Source organism: Trichomycterus rosablanca, chromosome 23 (assembly GCF_030014385.1).
Source record: "Trichomycterus rosablanca isolate fTriRos1 chromosome 23, fTriRos1.hap1, whole genome shotgun sequence".
In the NCBI taxonomy this organism is placed as follows: domain Eukaryota; kingdom Metazoa; phylum Chordata; class Actinopteri; order Siluriformes; family Trichomycteridae; genus Trichomycterus; species Trichomycterus rosablanca.
The window spans coordinates 5,923,253-5,946,992 of NC_086010.1; the positions used below are offsets into that span (position 1 = coordinate 5,923,253).

Below are 23,740 nucleotides of genomic sequence, written 5' to 3' on the forward strand. Positions count from 1 at the left end.
AAAAGAAAGAGTTTGCCACTACTCTAAACAATAAGGAAGACAGAAGTGTCAACCGGGCGGTACAGTGGCTCGCTGGGTAGCACTGTCGCCTCACAGCAAGAAGGTCCTGGGTTAATTGGGGACACTGAATTGCCCTATAGGTGAATAGGTGTGTGTATGTGTGTGTGTTTATGTGTGTCTGCCCTGCGATGGACTGGCGCCCCGTCCAGGGTGTTACTGTGTGCCTTGCGCCCATTATAAAGCTGGGATAAGCTCCAGCACTCCCCCCTCTTCCCCCACGACCCTAATTGGATAAGCGGTTAAGTGAGTGAGTGAGTGAGAAATGCCATCCCCTCGACCCGGGAACCCCTGGAACACAGGTGCCAGTGCCCACAGTCGAGCTAGCTTTAAATTACCGTAGGAGTAAATGACAATCACTACTACTATAATAATAATTCAATTTGGTACAAAGTGTATATTATATATTATATATTACATATCTCTATCTATCTATCTATCTATCTATCTATCTATCTATCTATCTATCTATCTATCTATCTATCCATCCATCCATCCATCCATCCATCCATCCATCCATCCATCCATCCATCCATCCATCCATCCATCCATCCAACTATCTATCTATCTATCTATCCATCCATCCATCCATCCATCCATCCATCCATCCATCCATCCATCCATCCAATCCATCCATCCATCCATCCATCCATCCATCCATCCATCCATCCAACTATCTATCTATCTATCTATCTATCTATCTATCTATCTATCTATCTATCTATCTATCTATCTATCTATCTATCTATCTATCTAATCACATTTCCCCCGTGTCCCTCTCAATGTGACAAAACCCTCATTAAAAAGTCAGTCTGGCCCCATCTAATAAATAAAAGCAGCTTTTCAGTCCGAATAGGTGGCTCGAGTGTGGGAAAGGAGGAGAGGACGCAGGACTTTCTGACCTCCAGAGAGTCCGCGTCTGTCCACGGAATTAAGATAAAGTGTGTGTGAATGTTTTCGCTTTGGGTATTTATGTTGATTGTAAAAAAAAAGCATGAAATTTATTACGCAACAATAGAAAATTTTGGATCTTTCTACTGAAACGGTGCGGTTGCCATATCTGGAACGATTCCGCATTGTTTTAGTCTTTTGTTCTGAGCCTAAATGTGTTGTTGTGTACTTCTGAAAACATGAATTAACTGACCAGTTCTCATGTTTTCACCCTTAATAACTTGGTTATTTCCTATACCCCAGCAGTTTGTTGCTTATTATTATTAAAATTAGTTTGTGCTAATTTTCTCAACGCCACATTTCATTTCTCTTTCTCTTTTTTCACTTCGTCCAAGCTGATAGGAAGAGAAATGTGGGGGGTCTGCGGAAGGCCCTGCATACATCTGCTCATACACATATGGCTGCAATTATCCAACATTTCGTATTTATCATTGTGCAAACAAACATGCACGCACACACTCGAGCGCACATACACACACTGGACATGTGTAATGAAATCTTGGACGACGTCACGTTCTCGTTCTGTCCAGAGCTGCAATTATAATAATAGCAAACTAGAGTTCTATTGATACTACACTGATCAGCCATAACATTAAAACCACCTTTTTTCTACACTCACTGCCCATTTTACTGACCATATAGAAGCACTTTGTAGTTCTACAATTACTGACTGTAGTCCATCTGTTTCTCTACATACTTTTTTAGCCTGCTTTTACTCTGTTCTTCAGTGGTCAGGACCCCCACAGGGCCACCACTGAGCAGGTATGATTTAGGTGGTGGATCATTCTCAGCACTGCAGTGACACTGACATGGTGGTGGTGTGTTAGTGTGTGTTGTGCTGGTATGAGTGGATCAGACACAGCAGCGCTGCTGGAGGGGCGGTCCGGGTCCTTTCTGTGTGGAGTTTGCATGTTCGCCCCGTGTCTGTGTGGGTTTCCCCGGGAGCTCCAGTGTCCTCCCACAGTCAGTCAGGTTAATTGGAGACACTGAATTGGCCTGTAGGTGAATGGATGTGTGTGTGTGTGTGTGTGTGTGTGTGTGTGTGTGTGTGTGTGTGCCCTGTAAAGGACTGTGTGCCTACTGACTCACTTTCTTAACCACTTATCCTATCACGGTCACAGGTTGGGGGGGGGGGGGGGTAATCTGGAGCCTATCCCAGCTTTTCAATGGGTGCAAGGCACACAGTAACACCCTGGACGGGGCACCAGTCCATCGCAGGGCAAGCATACACACACACACACACACACAACCATTTACCTATAGGGCAATTCAGTGTCTCCAATTAACCCTGACTGCATGTTTTTGGACTGTGGGAGAAAACCGACACAGACACAGGGAGAACATGCAAACTCCACACAGAAAGGACCCAGACCGCCCTGCCTGGGGATCGAACCCAGGACCTTCTTGCTGTGAGGCGGCAGTGCTACCCACCGAGCCACCGTGCCACCCTTAGACGAAGCTCAGAAGGAATTTTAGAGCATTTTGGATTTTATTTGCTGTATAACATCTTAGATGGTTTTAGTTATTGATTGAAAGCTGTTCATTTCCTAGGGATGCAAAGAGCTGCAATGCCAAACAATGATGCTTCCTCCAGCATGCTTCACAGTTGAAATGAAGTTGAATAAAAAAATACACATTCTTTTCTCTACTCTGTTCCCCAGAAGTTTTGTGGAACATCATGGTTGTTTTTTGGAACACAGCTGCAGCAGTGGTTGATGAAGAGCAGTGGTTTTACTTGTGGTGTCCTTCCACTGCTGTGTTTGTAGACATTTGACTTAGTGTGGATTAACTGCTCATGCACCGACCAGGAATAAAAACATCTCTGTTCTGACTTCTGACTGGTCAAACAGCAGCGGCAAGAAAACCGACCAAAATTCACTAGCGTGCTAATAAGCCTCGTGAGAGGGTGACACATCATCTGTCTCTCTGAATAACTTTCCAGCCATGCTCGGCAGGTGAAGGCGGGGAAATTTTTCCCTTCTGTTTGACTAAAATCGAAATTCTAGAAAGCCCAGGAGTAGATCTCAGATCTCCAATAACAGACTTTTCTCATAAACACTGATTTTAGGTATAATAGACTTAAAAGATGGAGTGATAAAAAATGTGTTACCTTGCCAGTAGAAGCTCCCTGGTCCTCCTACTACTAAAGTTCCATCCTAAAAAAGAAGAAAGAATACATATTTAAAAGCAGAATTTCCTTCTCTATCTTCCAATTTAGCTGTTGTGCCACTCTGCTCTGGCACGTGCAAGAGAAAATCTAAGGAAGTAAGGAGGCGTCTTCCTGTAGATTTGGGAACAGGTCTAAATGACTTTTCCTCTCTAGAAACAGCCATTTCTCTCAGTCACTCCGTCTCTTTCCCTTTTAACCTGACTTTCACCCTCGTTAATACCCTTCTCAGATTGTTCTCATGACACTGAAAGGAGGAGGGTATTAAGCAGATGCACAGAACGTACACTATATGTGGACACCCCTCCTAACTAGTACGTTTAGGTATTAAGTTTAGGTGTTTAAGTCATACTTATTGTTTACATGTGTATACAAATCAGTTATAGAAAATAAATGACAGTCAACTTTGTCTTTCCCAGTTTCAGCATGATTGTGCCTCTGTGCCCAAAGCAAGAATTTCAAGAATTCAAGAATTTTTTTTGTATTTTGTTTATGCATTTTCTCCCCATTTCTCCCAACTTTCAGCGCTTCCAATTGCCCGATTGCATCATGCTTCCTCTCCACTAATGCTGATCCCCGAAGTTACCCCACACCCCCTCCAACACGTGGGCAGCAGCCGTATGCATTTTTTCACCGCAATAGGTGAGTGCTAATGTGGATCAGCACTCTGCAAGAAGAGATCATCCCTGCCGCAGTGCAGGCGCCATCAATCTGCCGGATGGCAGAGCTGAGATTCGAGATCCCGCCTCCGGTGTGCTAGCGTGTGTTTTACTGCTGCGCCACCTGAGCGGCCTAAGAAAATTTTTTTTGACAAGTTTGGTGAGGCGGCCTGGAGGCTCGGTGGGTAGCACAGTCGCATCACAGCAAGAAGGTCCTGGATTCGATCCCCAGGCAGGGCGGTCTGGGTCCTTTCTGTGTGGAGATTGCATGTTCTCCCCGTGTCTGTATGGGTTTCCTCCCACAGTCGAAAGACATGCAGTCAGGTTAATCAGAGATACAAAATTGTCCATGACTATGTTTGACATTAAACTTGTGAACTGATGAATCTTGTGTAATGAGTAACTACCGTTATTGTCATTAATGTAACCAAACTGTGTAAAACATGACATGAAAATACTAATAAATAAATAAATAACAAGGATGTAAAGGAACTCCAGTGGTCTGTGCAAAGCCCTGACCTTAACCCTATTAATCTCTACTGGGATGAATTAGAAGATTCTAATTGCAGATTATAAGCCTGTCCCTCGTGTCCAACACAAGCGCCTGAACTCCACAAGTTTCCATAAAGCATTAGTTTCCACAGAGAAACTCCAAAATGTTGTCCAAACCACTGTATTAATGCCAGTAGTTTTGAAATTGGTTGTCCAGTCAGCTACATTAACCATGGGAAATCCTTCTGGCAGTCTAAAAAACCAAAACCAAATATAATTATAAAAAAATAGAGGAAAATGTCTATGTATTTGCTTAGTTTGCTGTTCTTTATAACTCAAATGTATCATTATTTATTTTTACATTCAGAGCTTTTTCTTTTATGCTGCATTGCAGTCTGAAGTTTATTTTACTGTGTTCTGTGTTCTAACAACACACAACTTTAGACCTTACAAAGATATTATCTGGTGATTTCTACTCATGCAAACATTGTTTACAAGTGATTTGATGGCTGCATCTCAAACCGTATCTTATGTCCTACATGGTGTGTAACTAAAACATTTGAAGTACACTAATTAGACATACACTGTCGAGTCACATTTTTGTGACCACCAGCTAATATCCAGAGTAACTACCGTGTGCAGCACGGACAGCAGCTAGACAGGCTGGGAGTGACTCAATAAGGTCCTGGTCAGATGTCACAGGTATCTGGAGCCATGCTGACCCACATCTGCTGGGGAAGTACAGTGCATCACAAAAGTGAGTACACCCCTCACATTTCTGCAAATATTTCATTATATCTTTTCATGGGACAACACTATAGACATGAAACTTGGATATAACTTAGAGTCGTCAGTGTACAGCTTGTATAGCAGTGTAGATTTACTGTCTTCTGAAAATAACTCAACACACAGCCATTAATGTCTAAATAGCTGGCAACATAAGTGAGTACACACCACAGTGAACATGTCCAAATTGTGCCCAAATGTGTCGTTGTCCCTCCCTGGTGTCATGTGTCAAGGTCCCAGGTGTAAATGGGGAGCAGGGCTGTTAAATTTGGTGTTTTGGGTACAATTCTCTCATACTGGCCACTGGATATTCAACATGGCACCTCATGGCAAAGAACTCTCTGAGGATGTGAGAAATAGAATTGTTGCTCTCCACAAAGATGGCCTGGGCTATAAGAAGATTGCTAACACCCTGAAACTGAACTACAGCATGGTGGCCAAGGTCATACAGCGGTTTTCCAGGACAGGTTCCACTCGGAACAGGCTTCGCCAGGGTCGACCAAAGAAGTTGAGTCCACGTGTTCGGTGTCATATCCAGAGGTTGGCTTTAAAAAATAGACACATGAGTGCTGCCAGCATTGCTGCAGAGGTTGAAGACGTGGGAGGTCAGCCTGTCAGTGCTCAGACCATACGCCGCACACTGCATCAACTCGGTCTGCATGGTCGTCATCCCAGAAGGAAGCTGAGGCACAAGAAAGCCCGCAAACAGTTTGCTGAAGACAAGCAGTCCAAGAACATGGATTACTGGAATGCCCTGTGGTCTGACGAGACCAAGATAAACTTGTTTGGCTCAGATGGTGTCCAGCATGTGTGGCGGCGCCCTGGTGAGAAGTACCAAGACAACTGTATCTTGCCTACAGTCAAGCATGGTGGTGGTAGCATCATGGTCTTGGGCTGCATGAGTGTTGCTGGCACTGGGGAGCTGCAGTTCATTGAGGGAAACATGAATTCCAACATGTACTGTGACATTCTGAAACAGAGCATGATCCCCTCCCTTCGAAAACTGGGCCTCATGGCAGTTTTCCAACAGGATAACGACCCCAAACACAACCTCCAAGATGACAACTGCCTTGCTGAGGAAGCTGAAGGTAAAGGTGATGGACTAAACCCAATTGAGCACCTGTGGCGCATCCTCAAGTGGAAGGTGGAGGAGTTCAAGGTGTCTAACATCCACCAGCTCCGTGAAGTCATTATGGAGGAGTGGAAGAGGATTCCAGTAGCAACCTGTGCAGCTCTGGTGAATTCCATGACCAGGAGGGTTAAGGCAGTGCTGGATAATAATGGTGGTCACACAAAATATTGACACTTTGGGCACAATTTGGACATGTTCACTGTGGGGTGTACTCACTTATGTTGCCAGCCATTTAGACATTAATGGCTGTGTGTTGAGTTATTTTCAGAAGACAGTAAATCTACACTGCTATACAAGTTGTACACTGACTACTCTAACTTATATCCAAGTTTTATCCCATGAAAAGATATAATAAAATATTTGCAGAAATGTGAGGGGTGTACTCACTTTTGTGATACACTGTATCTAAAGTGCCAACATGACGATCGAGGTGGTCCCACAGTTGCTCAAGGAATTGAGGAATTAGGGGGCCAGGGTAGTCTTGTTCATGCTTTTCCAATCAATATAAGACACTTCTAGCTGTGTGACGTGTCTTGCTGGAAGATCCCATCCACCCCAGGGAAGACAATCAGCATGTATAGGTGTTCGTTATCTGCAAGGATGGATTCATACCCAAATCGGTCGAGAGTGCCTACCACACCTTATAGTGGTTGGTGTAACCAAGTCAGCTCACAAAACTTAACTTCCGTAATAAGCTACGTGCTGCAGTCGATGAAAGTAGGAAGAGGTCAAAATAATGTGACTCAACAGTGTATTATTTAGTACACTGGATTGTGAATTACGACACAGCATTCAAATGGTTCCAGCTCCATTCTTAGAAAGCATGAATGACTAAAGTACGTTGGAGAAATCAGTGTGACATAAGAAACTTCTCATAGACAGTTGCCAGAGGAGAGGACCCATGTTGTAGTGTGGCTCCACTTCGCAAACATTTAAATTGCAACTATTTTGGAATACTACAAATAAATACTTGTGTTTGTGTTGTATAGTAGAAGATTGAGTCCTTTGCCATGTTAATCAATATCTTAGTACATACAGCATATGCACATACAGCAAAAGTATAAGAAACCCCGACTATAAGCTTGTTTGACATCTTGTTTAAAAACATAAGCACTAATGTAGAGTCTGCCACCTTCCTTCCTTCCTTCCTTAAAGTCTACACTCTTCTGGCAAGGCTTTCCATAACCTTCTGGAGTGTGTCTATAAAAGAGTGTCCACATACAATTGGTTCAAAAATCCAATTGTACTTAAAATCCTTTGAGTTCTATCTTCAGCTTTTGATCTGTGAGGAGTTTTGTGCTTATATTCGCTCTGTACATTTCCTCCGGATATTCTGGTTTCCTTCCACCTTCCCAAAATACTACTATACTAATATTACTATAAACTGCCCCAGCTTTGAGTGAGTAAATGTGATCGTGTGTTGCTTTGTGATGGATCGAAACCATGTCTAAGATGTGGACCCACCTGGACATTAACTCATTAACTCTCATCCTGTTGATTGATGTGCGTGTGTGTGTATGTGTGTGCTGTGCAGTCTCATGCTTTCGCATTGCATTACAAAGCCATGTGTTGTTCTATTAGGTTCCATCGTCCTAGTTATCCTAGCCTAACCTCTAATTCCTCCATTTCCCAGGCAAACTTAACTAATAATGGCGTAGCAACTCCAAAGTCATGGGCTGTGTCCGAAATCGCATACTTCCATACTGAACAGTACGCGAGAGCAGGTTGTGTGTCAGAATACGTAGTATTCATTAAAGAGTAAGCGAAAAGTACCCAGATGACCTACTGCATGGGCAGCCATATTTAACTATGTAAAAACAGCACACTGCGGTCCGATAATCTATCACATAATTCAACTGGAGCTGCAAAGGCGTTTGAAGCGGAAGAAGAAAGATGGTGGAGAGTGAGTAGCTTTGTGGAGAACAACAGAATTAATTTTGTCTGATTTTAAAATGTGACATCATGCCTCATGTGACGTTGGTTAGATGGTGGACGTAGTACGTCTGAGGTTGCTGCATACCGCACACTTGCGTACTAAAAGAGCGTACTGCTTTACCGGCCGAGCAGTGCACACTGCCTCCAATTTTGTAAGTTCTGTTTAAGTATGCGATTTTGGACGCAGCCATAAACGTGTCCATGTACTTTTGGCTTTAAAGTGTATAAACAAGTAACTGATGTAAAGGACAATGAGGCTTAAAAGACACACGTCCTTTCACTGCCTTCTAATCCTGCCTGCCAGAAGAAATGTAAGATAATTAGCGTTATTACGGCTCTATACTGTATAACAGGACATACCTGATGGCCATACATAAGAAAGTTTATATTAAACAGGTTACCTTGGTGAAGTCCACACTGAATCCAGCTTGACAGAAGCCCTGTCCCTCAGGATCTGGATTATCTACAACAATCACATCACCAACATGTCCATTACAAATATATCCATACATCCATAACACACCTCATATAGCCAAAAATGTGAATATTCTTCTAATTGTTGGGTTTTAGCAAAACCCGTTGCTAATATATGTATGCAAATGGCTCTTTCTTGTTCCAGCATGGCATTTATAGGTCTATAAACACAGGGTTCGACAAGTTTGGTGTGGAGAAACTTCAAGGGTCTTCAAAGAGCCTTGACCTTAACCCTAATGACCAACTTAAGGATGAATTAGTGCCACTCCAACCTCACAAATGGTCTTTTGACTACAATGGGCACAGACAGACACAGACCCAGACACACTCCAAATCTCCCTAGAGAATCAGAGGTGTGAAGGCTGCTGTTGTGTAAACTAGGGGTTCAACGTCACAAGCTGCTAGCACTGTGATAGTTTATTGTCACTGTAGTATCATAATGTTAGAAATTCTAGAAAGCACAATTGTCCCAATTATTTTGGTTGATGTAATCAGTTCTAGCTGGTACTAAATATAGAATTATTAGAATTATTTGAGCAGTCAAGGTTGTGTGACTTTGTAATTGTTCTGATTAGATATAGCAGAGCTGGCTAACTGGCTCCACTTTGATTTTTATTGCTGTGCTGTCTCAGCCATACAGTAATGGTTTTGGTCATTGACAACCAAACTGTATTATCAAAATATGGACTAGTAATCAGAAGGTCACTGGTTCAGGCCCCACCACGGCCAGGTTGCTGCTACTGGGCCCTTCAGCAAGGGCCCTTAACCCCTTAACCCTCAATTTCTCAGACTGTATACTGTCACTGTGCTGTAAGTCGCTTTGAATAAAGGCGTTTGCTAAATGCCGAAAATGTAAATGTAACCTTTGTTAAATATGTTTCAAAATAAAAACAATACAGTTGATCAAGTAAAACATTAAGTGTGTTTTCAATATACTGTAGGTAAATGTGGAAATCCCTGCTCAAGAGCTGGCTAATGTTAGCGCTGAATGTCACTGCTCTGTGCTTTGGCACTGTTGCTGTTACAACTTTCCAGGAATCTGGCTGGCACTTCACAATATTTGTTAGAAAGTAGATAACTTTAGAACATTAGAAGCTTATAAATCACCCACTTATTCCTGCTCTGAAATTATTATGGACGTGTTCTGTCAAGCACAAGCTGCTGTGATAGAAGTGAGTAGCTGTTAAAGACGTTATAGTCATACTATATCCACTCTGTATGAAGTGGTTGAGTAAGCAATCAGATCAATCAAACACAAGCGCTGTTCCGGTGAGGTTGAAGATCCCTTTTTTTTTTTCTTAACACTGTACTACTGTAGGTGGGTGTGCTGGGATACACTGAGTACCGTGACATTATATTTTCTAATCTGGCCCAAGTCATCAAAGCACAGGGGCTGAGCAGGAAATAATGTTGTCCAATGCTTTGATGTTTGTTTACAGTATGGCACAGGACTGCCTTGGTATCAGGCCCAGTGCTGCAGTGTGTGATAGAGTAACAGTGTGTGTAGGATTATGTTTGGGCAGGTCGGCATATAAGAGATGTACACCAAGAGCTTTATAGTATGCCGGAGTGAACTGCCCTGTGTAATATTAGATTCCACTTGATTGTATTAGGCTACGTTTACAAAGACATTTTCAAAAAGGGCTGAAAAAATTGTATGTTCTTTTCAGCTTTTAATATTAGTCCTTACTTACAATAATTCTCTTACTGATCATTTTTGGTATCTGTCAAAAAAACATTGATAAAATGTTTTTTTTTCTTACTACGGGGGAAAATTGTGGCTTACACCGCATACTAAATAGTATAGAAGATCATAACTGCATTAATGCAGACTGATGTGGCTTGGGACACCACCATATACATCTGAGGGAAACTGCCTTTCACTGGGTGTACTGGGTATTACAACCAAAAATAACATGCAAGATGGTAAAAGATGCATAATTTATAATTCACTTTTTAAATGTGTTCATACTCCGTAGTCTCTGTCTCTGATTGGCTGAGCCATAATTACATCAAAGGTTTGAACCTGGTGAACACAGCACCATTTTCACACGTCTTCCATGACACCATGTCTTCAGACCACTACAAATGCACAGTCAGTAGGTGCATTAATGCTCTTGCTGAGCATGCTAAGAACCCAGTTCCAAATTGGAGCTTTGAGAGGACTGAAATAACTACCTGAAATGGACTAATGGTATGTAAACCTTAAGGGTACAACTAATTTCACCCATTCCAGCCAGTTAGCAGTGCCGAATCTGCTCTCTAGGACTCCCAGCCACAAATGGATATGGTGTTGCCCGGGCTTGAACTCAACATTTTTAAACAACAGTAAATTTATATACACATTTTAGTGCTTTTCACAACTTTGTCATACCCTAAGTTGCCAGTTCTTTAGCTGGTGGCTCTATAACGTGTAACATCTCTGGTCCTATGGCAAAAAATTACCACCACTGGAATCACCTTGCACTCAAAGAACACTGATCATACCTTTTGACCAACAAACTCCTATAAAAATCTGTCGGCAACAGCACCATCAGGCCTATTAGGATAAAATGTTTATACTCACTGGTTCTGCAGGGTGAATACTCGGTGTAGGCACTAAAGTTCTGCACAGCTACATAACAGGTACCCACTGGATCCATCTCACCACTGATCTTCACTGTACGCCAGTGATACAGAGGAGCACAGGCCTGTGAATGAAAGCACACACACACATTACTAAGTAATAATTACACTACCATGAGCTTAAAGGCTGCCCTTAATTCTGCCATGTGATCTATAACAAACCATTAACACAAGTGTTCTGGTTGTCTTCTTACCTTGTGTTATTGAAATGCTTGCTTGACTGTAGACAGTGAAACCTTTGTTTTAGCAGCTTGTCATTTATGGCTGATCTGTTTTTTAGTGTATTTGAAGTATATCTGCCCATTATATAGTTTGGACTTTCTTTCTGAACTTGTCAAGTGTGAGTTTAAATGAATGCAGTCAATCTAGCTACATTTAACAAATACATACAGCTATTGTAACAAATGATGAATTAGGAGGTTCATTAAATAATACGAAACTTGTATTAATAAAAGTTGTTTTTGAGCAAACATGTATTGGTTTAATCATGCAGTCACAGGAAAATAAAAGTTGGAAATATGACAAAAATGCCAAGCCTGCCAAGACATACAGATCACCATGTCTTCAGACCACTACAAATGCACTGTCAATAGGTGGATTAACTCTTTTGTTGAGCATGCTAAGAACCCCAAACTGGAGCTTTGAGATGACTGAGATCATTAGCTGAATTTGACTAATGCCATGTAATTGTGACCTAATTTACCCCTTTCAGCCAGATAGCAGTGCCAATTCTGCACTCTAGGACTCACTACAAAAATGGCTATGGCGTTTTAGAACAATTTTAGGAAATCTACATACACTTTAGTGCTTTTCACAACTTTGTCATAACCTAAGTTGTCAGTTCTTTAGCTGTAACCTCCAAGTGAATGTAACTCAACTTCAACTTGATTCTGTTTTGTGATTACATACAGTACATGATTATATGTATGAGTTTAATAACTGGTATCTAATGTCAACCACAACCACATTTTTCCAAGAATCATCAATAGCCCTAAAGTAGATCAGCATTTACCCAAATTATTCAAGCTTGTTTTTCTCTGTTCCCATCATGCATCCATCTAACCGCAGAACTAAACCTCCCCTGATCAACCACATTTCATCATTTCACAAAAAATTCTTTCTAATCCATTCTGTAAACAACCTTTGTCATCGGAAAAGACGTATTGCAATGATTATAATAATAAAACAAAACAAATCAGCTCTTTTTCTAAAGACAAATCAATAGAGTAGGTACATTTCCACTCACCACAACTTTGCCCCTGTGAGTCCGGACAGTGGCTCCAAACCACTGGTGAGACTTGTACTCCAACGGCTGCCGTGTCCCATTAACCTTAATCATCCGGTTATCTTGGGGAGACAAAAAAATGAATTGAATTATGTAAACAAAATATTTATATATACAGAAGATACAGTATTAGGAGACATTAAATATAATATTGATGTTATATTGATAACTAGTAATAGTATAACTTTCTACTGATTTTATCAAATCATAGATTTTCAATTATACGCTTCCAGCACTTTAAGTAACATGACTTGGTCAATCCTCTCCACCCCTATATGTGGTTTTACCATAAGACCATATGCTTGTGCGGCATGGTGGCTCGGTGGGTAGCACTGTTGTCTCACAGCAAGAAGGTCCTGGGTTCGATTCCCAGGTGGAGCAATCCAGGTCTTTTCTGTGTGGAGTTTTATGTTCTTCCCGTGTCTGTGTGGGTTTCCTCCAGGAGCGCAGCCACTGCTGCACCACTGCTTTTACATCATCATCATCATCACATGAAAATCTTCTTCCCCTTAAAGCTTCTTTAAGCATCCAAAAAGGTGGAAATCAGATGGTGCTAAATCTGGACTATAAGCTCTTTCTCGGTCTCTCAGACACGACCAATTACTACTCCTCCTGCCCTTACCATTTCCAACCAAAATATAAAAGTGCAGAAACTTTTTGAAAATCCCTCGTAATACTTAATCATATGACATTACTTGTAGCATTGATTTTATCATATATACTACATGGACATCTGACAATGAGCTTGTTGGTCATTCCATACCATAAGTATTAGCATGGGCAGTAACTCCCATTTAAGTTCCCCCCTTTTAACCAATATAATAACCTTCACACTTCTTACTGCATCTGGTGAAATTTGTGCCCATTCAGTCAAAAAGCATTTGTGTCTTAATGTTCTGATTGTTGGATGAGATCAGGGCTCTATGCAGACCACTGGATTTCCTCCACAACAATCTTATCAAACCATGTCATTTTGGGCTTGGTCATACTGGAACAGAAAAGGTCTCAGTTACTTTAAAGTTCTAGTGTTCTGTGCATCATATTAATGTATTCCTGAGCCTCTGGATAAGTCTGTACACATGGGGGGTGGGGGCGTGTTTGTCTGTTCAGCATGTTCCAGGACAGATCTCGGCACACAGCTGGCTCTGGTTAGAGTTGCATATGGCACGGTCCAGACCTAATAAAAAGCCAGGGACTTTTCTTTTAAGTCTCCCTTCCCTCCCTCTATGCTCTTTTTACTCTGTCCCTTACATTATCTTGAATCATTCCAGACCCAGACAACCGTACCTGGGACTCAAATCAGTGACTCAAACTGTTACTTGAGTGCTAATTTAAATGATGTGGATGGATTGGTGGATAGGTAAGTATCTGGTAAATGGGTTGAAGGTGAATTGGATAGACGGATTGATAGATGGGTAATTTAATGGATGGATGGTGGCTAAATTGGAGAGTAAATTGGCTTAATAACAGACAGTGGTAGCTCAGCAGTTAAGATACAGGACTAGTAACTGGAAGGTCACTGGTTCAAGACCCACAATTGCCAGGTTGCCACTGTTGGGCCCTTGAGCAAGGTCCTTAACCCTCAATCGCTTGCAGTTTATGTGATTTCAATTGTAAGTTGCTCTGATGGTCTGATTGTCTAATGGTTGGACAGATGAAGAAATGCACAGGTGGGTGTCTTGTTGGCTGGATGAGTGAATGGGTGAATGCATACATGAGTTGCCAGATGCATGGATAGATGTTTGGAAGAATAGGTGAAATATTTACATTTTACATTTACAATAAATGGCTAAATGGGTGAGTGGATGGGTAAATAGACTAGATGGGTAGATGAGTCGGATGGATAATGGACATAATGTGGAACTTGTGAAATAAATGTAATAAATAGTATATAGATGCATAAAATAATGTGTCAATCAGTGAATGAATGGATGGATTTATGACCGGTGGATGAAGAATTGGTGGATGGATGGATGGATGGACGGATGGATGAATGGATGGATGAATGGATGGGTGGATGGATGAGGTGAGCGGATGGATGATGGGTGGATGAATGGATGAATAGATGAATGGATGGATAAAGTGGGTGGATGGATGGATGGATGGATGGATAGATGGATGGGCAGCTGGATGGATGAAGTGGTGTATGGATGGACAGCTGGATGAATGAACTAATGCGAAGGGAACTTCTGGCACAGAGTGCTGAGCTTAACCCCACTGAACGCATTTATTAACCAGGCCATCCAGCATCAGTGCTTGAATTAACAAATGCTCTTTTTAATGGGCACAGATACACACCCAAATCTTGTGGAAAGCTTGTTATGCCTGTACTATGTATTATAGCCCATGGTTTTCAAATGGACATAGTGGGCTGTGTAGTGTTTATGTTTTTCATCTGCTGATGGTTGGATTTTTTTGTATAGCGTTCATGAAATTGTCATTCAAATATTAATAACTACGAACTGGATGTCAAAGACGGAGTGAAAACGTGATAGGGAAATCGCTTTTCATTTCTTTAAACCATGATGGATGGCATCCTATTGGATTCCCCCCTATCTAGAACCTAAGGACTTGGAATCTGTAATGTACTACATACTAAACAACCATCTGTTGCTCATTAGTCTTAAAACAGGATCTAAAGTTCATCTACACGTAGTCTACAACCACTTCAATGTTGCCCAAGAAGACAGAACAAACTGATAAAGCTTTTTTTTCTTAATAATGTCAGGATCAGTCTACAGACATACTAAACACTTTTAAAATCACAGCTTATTTCCACCAACAATAAAAAATCAAGACAGCACTCCAACACTGCCAAAAAGAACCGCATCCCAAAGACGGCAGTACTGCACGTTAACAAACCCATTCGGTTGGCTTCTCTTCGACACAGTGCATAAACAAACAGCAGGGGTTCCTTTAAGAGTTCACTGCTCAGTGACCTGTTTTACTACCATCCCCAAACACGTGCCAAATAATGGTAGGTTTTTTCTAACAGCTGTACAGCTCCGGACTTACTTAGAAGACTTGTGTAAGACTAGACTTGGTTTGAGAATAAGATCACAGATTCAACCTGGACCTGAGAGCTGCTGATCTGAGACAGAACCTGGACCTGCACTCAGGTGGCACGTCCGTCTAATCCTCTAGCCCACCGCTGCTGAGATCTTAGCTTTGCTATTGGCTAAGTGGGCACGTACTCAGACAGTATCTCTGTAAGTGATACCTCGGCAGGTGGAAAGGAGGACATGTGTTTTTGATGCATGATACAGACCTCCTTGGTTGCAGTGGGATATTCCACTAGCACACCAGCACTGAGCTTTGCTGCTACCGGTCGGCTGGGCGCCATCTAGCAGGCACAATTGGCAGTGCCTGCAGCAGACAACATTGGCCACCAAGTCTGCTGTGTGGGAAAAAGCCGGACTAAGTGGGTGGGGCCTTCTAACACAGTGTAAGGACCCTGGTTAGCAGACCGAGGTGCCTGTGCAGAAGTAAATGAGCCTTACCGAAAGCACGGGCGAATAAGAAGGGGTTGAGGACTGCACATGCATCAGAAGGGGCTTGGAGCAGGCAAATACACCCTTCCCAAATCCCTCCTAGGGCAGCACGTCTTGGTCAGACACCCAATGTAAATGTGTAAATGTGATGGAGAGGGTGTTTCCTCCATCTTTAATGTCAAACTCATAGCGGTGGATTGTCTGGTGTAACTCAAGAAGATCCAGATACATCACTTAGCATGTGTGTGTGTGTGTGTGTGTGTGTATACGTGCACCAAATAAGCCTTCAGGTATGAGATTTTTTAGCGTATCAAATGAATTTAGTGAATTTACTTCATCTTTACCACATTGGTCATTCATCAAAGTCAAATAAGGTGACTCTACCGGCTGTAAAGTCTCTGGATGCCACGGCGAGATCAGGGGTCAAGACAACGTGACTAATGAATGGGATAACGTGTGTGTGTGTGTGTGTGTACAGAATGGCCGGGGGCTGAGAAGTATTTTAGCGTCTAATAAGAAGCAGACACCTCTCGGTGTGAGCCCCTTCTTGCTGACCGAGATTCACTAACTTCCCACGTGTTCACAGCTCTTTTAGACGTCCTCTCCTCTCGCTGTCTTCCTGTCTGTGTCTCTTCCCACATCTTCAACACTAAACGGATCTTAAAACACACCAGAGCTGCTTTCATCTCTGTTCATAGTCTGATAGCCAATAAACACGTGCCAGCAGATTTTATTTCTTACACATACAGAGGATGAACATTCATTTTGGCAACCATACACAAAAAACTAAATTTGCTGATTTATTCATTCATTCATTTTACTGCTTAATCCTGGTAAGGGTCATGGAGCGGTCCAGCAGCTGGACAACACTGGGTGCAAAACAGGAATACACCCTCGACAGGGTGCCAATCACTAGCATGGCTACCAATCCACCTTTCTCATAAGTGGGCACCAGATTATGAGCTTGCTGTGTGGCCACAAAGGTATCTACTCTACGCTTTCCATACGATTTGAGTGTGTTTGTGGGATGATGTCTAATTAAATAGTCAGAAGAGTTGGACGAGATGACCTTGTAATCAATGTTCCAATATATCCAAACATCAAGGTGTTTAATAGGGATGAGGTCAGGGCTCTGTGTGGTCAACTGGTGTTTCTTTATACCAAACGCATCAAAGCATGGCTTTATACATGGGGGCACAGCCATGCTGGAACAGGAAAAGGCCTGACACCTGCACCAAGCAACAATTTTAGGGTCTAGTTGTGAATGATGTAATGTTTAATAACGTCTCCCTAATCAACCTTTGTAGTATCCCAGCTTATTAATCTTGTACAGTAAATATATCAGGCCATCTTGATGCACCAATAACGATCTGTTCAGGAAAGCATCAGTCATTCCACTCCAACGCCATAAATACCCACATTTACCAACATAATGTCTGGTGGGTCACAAGCAGCACCCAAACCGCAACAACATTTGCCCTGCAGCTATCTTGGCATCTGCTTCCCACATGAAGAGCAATTTAAACGTGACCTCACACTCCCACCAGTTCCTTCTGCACTTAAGTTGTTCCTGCACTGACCCTCACGCTTCAGAAACCGCTTCAATCCGCTGCACAGTCGTCTATCATTGCACATACAGTAAATAAAAGCTATAAAGACCAAATCATGATGAAGTCGCATCAGATGAAACAGTCAAGGTGAGCGGGGTGCTCTGGATATCAGAACTGACCCACGTTTAGGTCCGCACAGAGGTTAAGTTACTCTTAGCCCGCCTCTCTTTTTCAGGCAGAGCGTGGTAATTACTGTGCTGCTCCGTTTAAACCAAACCATATGCAGGAAAATCAGCTCCGTGTTGGATGTGGTTTTTGATCTTTTTTATTGGCAGAGCCGGAATGTGTGTAGACTAAGCCCCAAGATAATGTCCGAGCATAGAGAAATGATGGAACTGAAAAACTAACCTTAATTAATTTAATATCTGATTATTTAACACAAGCTTATGCGACACATGCCTGTGCAGACAGTTCTAACACATCGTCCATGATCACTGAACTTAAGGACGCAGTGTGAGGCTTTTTAAATGTACCACATATTATTTAACGTGTAACCCAGGACTGTGGAATCAATCTGTGATGATGCACTGGTCAAAAGCATGGCTTTATAAATGGGGGTACAGGCATGCTGGAACAGGAAAAGGCCTGACACCTGCACCAAGCAACAATTTTAGGGTCTAGTTGTGAATTATGTAATGTTTAATAACGTTTCCCTAATCAACCTTTGTACTATCCCAGTCTATTAATCTTGTTCTGTAAATATATCATTCCACTCCAACGCCATAAATACCCACATTTACCAGCATAATGTCTGGTGGGTCACAGGCAGCACCCAAACCGCAACAACATTTGCCCGCTTCTCATGTGAATGCACCTATACTGAATGGAATACAAGCATCTCCACGATTAAGAAGCATAAGTAAACAATAAAGAAGTAAAGGTAAAACACAGGTTTTATTGTATTTAACTGTTTTCATTTGTATTTCAGTGTTTTTATATTATATTATATTGTGTTATTTTCAGTGTCAAAAACAACCTCATTATTTAACATCAGTCTAAAATATATGCAGCTGGAACCATGGAACGCATTTACAGGTATCCCATACATCCTTATGCAAAAAAATACCTTGAAACTCAACGCCTTTTAAACTCAACGCCACTCCCAGAACCAACTGACGCTGAGTTTCAAGGTACCACTGTACATGCATGCATTAAGTACCAAACAAACACTGCATCAGAAAGCTTAACCTGTCCATCCATCAAAAGCATAATGCACATCTGTGTACCCACTTGCTTTATCAAAAGGGATCTGATGGCAGGAGTCCTGCTCGGATGGGGGCCAGGAGCAATAGTAGACTGCGCCTCCTTCCACAATCCCGGGTTGGGTGGTGTTTGCTTTAGGAGCCCCGATCAGCACAGACACCCTGCACACAGGGAGGAAAAGAAACAGCACATCAAGAACAAATGAACGGACAAAGCATGGACAATTATGTAACACCAATTGTACATACAAACTTGCAGTTAGGGTCAGCCCTTGACATACACTACATGGCCAAAAGTAAATGGACACTGCTCCTATTGCTAACAGGTAGATTACATCTGTATTAATTAAATCAGACAAATTCTACATCTCCATAATTGTGGTAACAGTTTGGGCAACATTCTTTCCTGTTCCAACATGACTGTGGTCCTGTGCACAGCACCCCGACCCCAAACCCAATCAACACCTCTGAGATAAACTGGACCTCTGACCACTACTGTACAAGTACATGAGCCATTTATAAATGCTGATATTAAGTCATGCTGAAACAGGAAAGGGCCTTCCTTAAACTGTACATGTGCAGCATTTAGCAGACGCTTTTATCCAAAGCAAGACTGAACACAATTTGAGCAATTCTGATTAGTCCAGTACTTTAACCACTGAGCGACCACTGCCCTGCATACAGTGTATCACAAAAGTGAGTACACCCCTCACATTTCTGCAGATATTTAAGTATATCTTTTCATGGGACAACACTGACAAAATGACACTTTGACACAATGAAAAGTAGTCTGTGTGCAGCTTATATAACAGTGTAAATTTATTCTTCCCTCAAAAAAACTCAATATACAGCCATTAATGTCTAAACCACCGGCAACAAAAGTGAGTACACCCCTAAGAGACTACACCCCTAAATGTCCAAATTGAGCACTGCTTGTCATTTTCCCTCCAAAATGTCATGTGATTTGTTAGTGTTACTAGGTCTCAGGTGTGCATAGGGAGCAGGTGTGTTCAATTTAGTAGTACAGCTCTCACACTCTCTCATACTGGTCACTGAAAGTTCCAACATGGCACCTCATGGCAAAGAACTCTCTGAGGATCTTAAAAGACGAATTGTTGCGCTACATGAAGATGGCCAAGGCTACAAGAAGATTGCCAACACCCTGAAACTGAGCTGCAGCACAGTGGCCAAGATCATCCAGCGTTTTAAAAGAGCAGGGTCCACTCAGAAAAGACCTCACGTTGGTCGTCCAAAGAAGCTGAGTGCACGTGCTCAGCGTCACATCCAACTGCTGTCTTTGAAAGATAGGCGCAGGAGTGCTGTCAGCATTGGTGCAGAGATTGAAAAGGTGGGGGGTCAGCCTGTCAGTGCTCAGACCATACGCCGCACACTACATCAAATTGGTCTGCATGGCTGTCACCCCAGAAGGAAGCCTCTTCTGAAGTCTCTACACAAGAAAGCCCGCAAACAGTTTGCTGAAGACATGTCAACAAAGGACATGGATTACTGGAACCATGTCCTATGGTCTGATGAGACCAAGATTAATTTGTTTGGTTCAGATGGTCTCAAGCATGTGTGGCGGCAATCAGGTGAGGAGTACAAAGATAAGTGTGTCATGCCTACAGTCAAGCATGGTGGTGGGAATGCCATGGTCTGGGGCTGCATGAGTGCAGCAGGTGTTGGGGAGTTACATTTCATTGAGGGACACATGAACTCCAATATGTACTGTGAAATACTGAAGCAGAGCATGATCCCCTCCCTCCGGAAACTGGGTCGCAGGGCAGTGTTCCAGCATGATAATGACCCCAAACACACCTCTAAGACGACCACTGCTTTATTGAAGAGGCTGAGGGTAAAGGTGATGGACTGGCCAAGCATGTCTCCAGACCTAAACCCAATAGAACATCTTTGGGGCATCCTCAAGCGGAAGGTGGAGGAGCGCAAAGTCTCGAATATCCGCCAGCTCCGTGATGTCGTCATGGAGGAGTGGAAAAGCATTCCAGTGGCAACCTGTGAAGCTCTGGTAAACTCCATGCCCAGGAGAGTTAAGGCAGTTCTGGGAAATAATGGTGGCCACACAAAATATTGACACTTCAGGAACTTTCACTAAGGGGTGTACTCACTTTTGTTGCCGGTGGTTTAGACATTAATGGCTGTATATTGAGTTATTTTGAGGGAAGAATAAATTTACACTGTTATATAAGCTGCACACAGACTACTTTTCATTGTGTCAAAGTGTCATTTTGTCAGTGTTGTCCCATGAAAAGATATACTTAAATATCTGCAGAAATGTGAGGGGTGTACTCACTTTTGTGATACACTGTATATACAAAACATATATTTTATACTACACTTTTTTTTTTCCTACTAATTTACTAATAAACCGGTTGCTCACTACTAGTGTGATCCAGGGTTCGAATCTGAGCGGTGCTATTGGTCAGCCGACCATCTGCACAGACATGATAGGCTAAATGTCCAAGTTGGCGTGGCTGACCAGCCTAGCTATTGGGCCAGCCCCAAGCTCTGATTAAAATAGATATGTTGCATCAGGAAGGGCATCCGGAATAAAAACTGTGCCAGATCTGGTATGTGGACCAGATCTGCTGTAGCAACCACTAAATACTGGATCCTTGGGTTTCAACTTTACCTCTAGTCACTGTCTGTAAGAAGTTTTGCATGTTCTTTCCACCATTTACTTATTTCCTCCTAACTACGAAAACCTGCAAATGGACTGGCTGCACTATATTGACCATTCTTGACCACGTGTGATGCCCTGCAATGAAGTGGTGCCTCGTCTGCTGTGTTTTTAGGTGGTTCAAGACCCAACGTGACCTTGATTAGAATGAAGTGATCGGAATGAAGATACATAAATAAACAAATGTTTTAAATATTTATATATCCTAGCAGTGCACCTGAAGTCTACATGAGCACAACCAGCCCAACAGACCATCACAGGTCAGCAGACACTCACTCAGTCACTCACACATCAGTGGTCAGTTTTCGGTAGGGGTAAAGAACTAATATATAAATTAAAATGTATGCAAATTTGGGTAGTCCAGGGAACAGACCCAGGACCCTGGAGCTATGTGGCACCAAATCCATTTGTGCTTTTATGCTTATAAACATAAATAACAAATAAATGCAGTTTGGCTTAGATTATGTGGACAACTGATAATTCGCATGCTGGACATCCTATTCCAATATCTGTCCACACCACCCTGTGACTGTAACAGGCTCCACTCTTCTAAAACGCTTTTTACAATATTTTGCAGTGTGTCTGTGTGAACTTGTGCCCATTGAAATAAAATGGGCATTTGTGAGGTTGGGTAATGATCCAGTTCATATCAAATCATGTAATAATATATAATATAATAATAATATATAATAATTATAATATATAATAATAATAATAATAAATCTTTAATATTTATTAGAAGCAAGATTCCAAAGGTGCAGCAAAATACTGAATTATTTATGATTAATCAAATATTTATATAAATGCATCTTGGACACATGCATCTACTGTTTTTTTAAATAATAAAATCATATATATTTAGCCAAGTATAAAAGTATGCTCTCCAAAATGCAGATAAACTAATTAAAAGTTTTGTATGCATCAGATGTAAAACTCACGCTTTTCTGTCCTGTGTCGGATGGTAAAAATCTAACGAGTATCCAAAATAACTCCCAGGAGGTCCACTATACACCGCCGGCTTCTCCAAATCCAAATTAAACGCACAGATTCCGCAAAGAACCCAAATTAACGCACCGAGCTCGCGCACAGGCGCCCGAACAGCACGCGCAAGCATCACTGCACTCTTTCAATCTTACGATTCAAACCAAATTAAATAACCAGCACCCGCAATATGTGCACATACGAGCAGTCGGTCTGGGTATTGCACAAGTTTAGTTGTCAGGGTCCCAGTGCTCCATGCGCCAAATCCCAGCTGCGCGCCACTTTCCCGCCCGGACGGTGTGTGCACGAGCTCCCCTGCACTAACTGTTATAACGAGCTGCGCGCGAGTCTGTCTGCCTCCACACCACTCAGAGCGCGAGCCCCCTGCCCCGCGCACGTCATCCACTCATGCCCTAATAAGGAAAGCGTCCACTTAGAGGCGCACAGAGGTCCGGTGGGGTTTGTAGACACCCCACACCTGAATCCATCCAAAATTATGAGCATTAATATGATGTGAAAAGAGGCTTTACATTTTACTGGAAAGACCGTCCACTGATTTGGAACATAACTGCAGGAATTTGCTACCATTCAGTCTAAAGAGCATTAGTAAGTTGTGAAGTCAAACATTATTAGTTGGTCCGGTGGGGTTTGTAGACACCCCACACCTTAATTCATCTAAAATCATGAGCATTAATATGATGTGAAAACAGCCTTTATTGTTCTGGAAATATCTTCCACTGATTTGGAACATAACTGCAGGAATTTGCTACCATTCAGCCTATAGATCATTAGTAAGTTGTGATGTTAAACATTATTAGTTCTAATTGCTGGACATGACATCAACATCATAGACCTTTCTACACCATTTCTTGCTAATTTGTCATGCTCATCATACAACCCATAGAAATGTTATCCCTCAGTGTGATCTCTGCTTTGAGGCTCGTCTACAATCCAGTCACTCAAGACACTCAGGACAACCACAACTGACAAGTGGGAATGATCAATTTATAGATTTTTCTTATTTATTTATTCTTATGCATTTTCCCCCATTTTCTCCCAATTTAGTGTAGTCAATTTGTCTTCCACTGCTGGGTGATCCCTGATTGCAGTCGAGATGGTTATACTTACTACTGCTTACGCCTCCTCTGACCTGTGTGCAGCCCTTAGTGGAACCCTTTTTCACCTATGCACTCTTACA

General features: G+C 42.1%; 1 protein-coding gene across 1 annotated transcript in view; it reads right to left on the reverse strand.

Moving 5' to 3' along the window:
• The window catches only part of itga8 (integrin, alpha 8), a 79,658-nt gene extending 56,983 nt beyond the window's left edge, over window positions 1–22,675 (reverse strand). The window contains exons 1-6 of the mRNA XM_062985242.1: window positions 22,500–22,675; window positions 18,895–19,028; window positions 12,525–12,625; window positions 11,220–11,343; window positions 8,581–8,642; window positions 3,119–3,164 (exon numbers count right to left, since the gene is read on the reverse strand). Of these exons, the coding sequence (XP_062841312.1) occupies window positions 3,119–3,164; window positions 8,581–8,642; window positions 11,220–11,343; window positions 12,525–12,625; window positions 18,895–19,028; window positions 22,500–22,675 (643 nt within the window). The remainder of the gene's footprint in view (window positions 1–3,118; window positions 3,165–8,580; window positions 8,643–11,219; window positions 11,344–12,524; window positions 12,626–18,894; window positions 19,029–22,499) is intronic.
• Window positions 22,676–23,740: the final 1,065 nt, after the last annotated feature.